Source organism: Penaeus monodon, chromosome 21 (assembly GCF_015228065.2).
Source record: "Penaeus monodon isolate SGIC_2016 chromosome 21, NSTDA_Pmon_1, whole genome shotgun sequence".
In the NCBI taxonomy this organism is placed as follows: Eukaryota; Metazoa; Arthropoda; class Malacostraca; order Decapoda; family Penaeidae; genus Penaeus; species Penaeus monodon.
In genome coordinates this window covers 7,480,090-7,480,836 of record NC_051406.1, presented here as the reverse complement: position 1 = coordinate 7,480,836, position 747 = coordinate 7,480,090, and the positions used below count along the sequence as shown (strand labels likewise).

General features: G+C 53.7%; 1 protein-coding gene across 1 annotated transcript in view; it reads left to right on the top strand.

The window, feature by feature from the left end:
* Positions 1-747, top strand: part of LOC119586145 — a 28,580-nt gene extending 27,833 nt beyond the window's left edge. Inside the window, exon 12 of the mRNA XM_037934840.1 lies at positions 78-747. Within this exon, the coding sequence (XP_037790768.1) occupies positions 78-469 (392 nt within the window). The 3' untranslated portion in view covers positions 470-747. The remainder of the gene's footprint in view (positions 1-77) is intronic.

The following is a 747-nucleotide window of genomic DNA, read 5'->3' as shown; positions in this document are numbered from 1 at the left end:
TCCTCTTCCCCCCTTTCTCTCTCTCTTCCCCCAGGCAAGAAAACCCATTCCACCTTTCTCTCTCTTTCCTCCTCCAGGCAAGAGCTCCGTCATGTCCGACATGTACATCCTGATCAACAACGGCGCGCCACTGAACACGCAGGACAACCGCGGCTTGACCCCCCTCCATCTGGCCTCACGCCTTGGGAACGAATCCCTGGTGAGGATTCTGCTCGACAACAACGCCCGCCACGACATCCTCGACGTCGACAACTTCCTGCCGATCGACCACGCGAAGGAGAAAGGCCACATATGCATCATCAACCGCCTGGAGAGCTACGCGGCGAAGAAGGAGCGCGAGAAGGACCCGCGTTTCGGGATCTACACCAGGAGGAAGGACGAGGACGAGGTTCTCATTCAGAGCCGCTACAAGACGAATATTCCTTGGTACGGCAGCGGCAAGAAGGGGTCCGATAGTCCGGAGCTGTGAAGGGAGAGCCTTCGATAATCCGGAATTATGACGAGGAGAGCCTCGGGATTATAAGGAGAACCTCCGATAGTCCGGAATTGTGATGAAGAAAACCTCCAAAAGTCCGGAATTATGATGAGATCCTCTGGTAGTCCGGAACTGTGATGAAGAGATCCTCCAATAATCCGGCATTTTGACAACGAAAGGCTCCATAGTCCGGTCAACACGGATTTCAGAAGTCGTTAAATTTCATTAGCGTTTCGTCGTAGTGTTTTGCTGACGGGGGACAACACGTAACG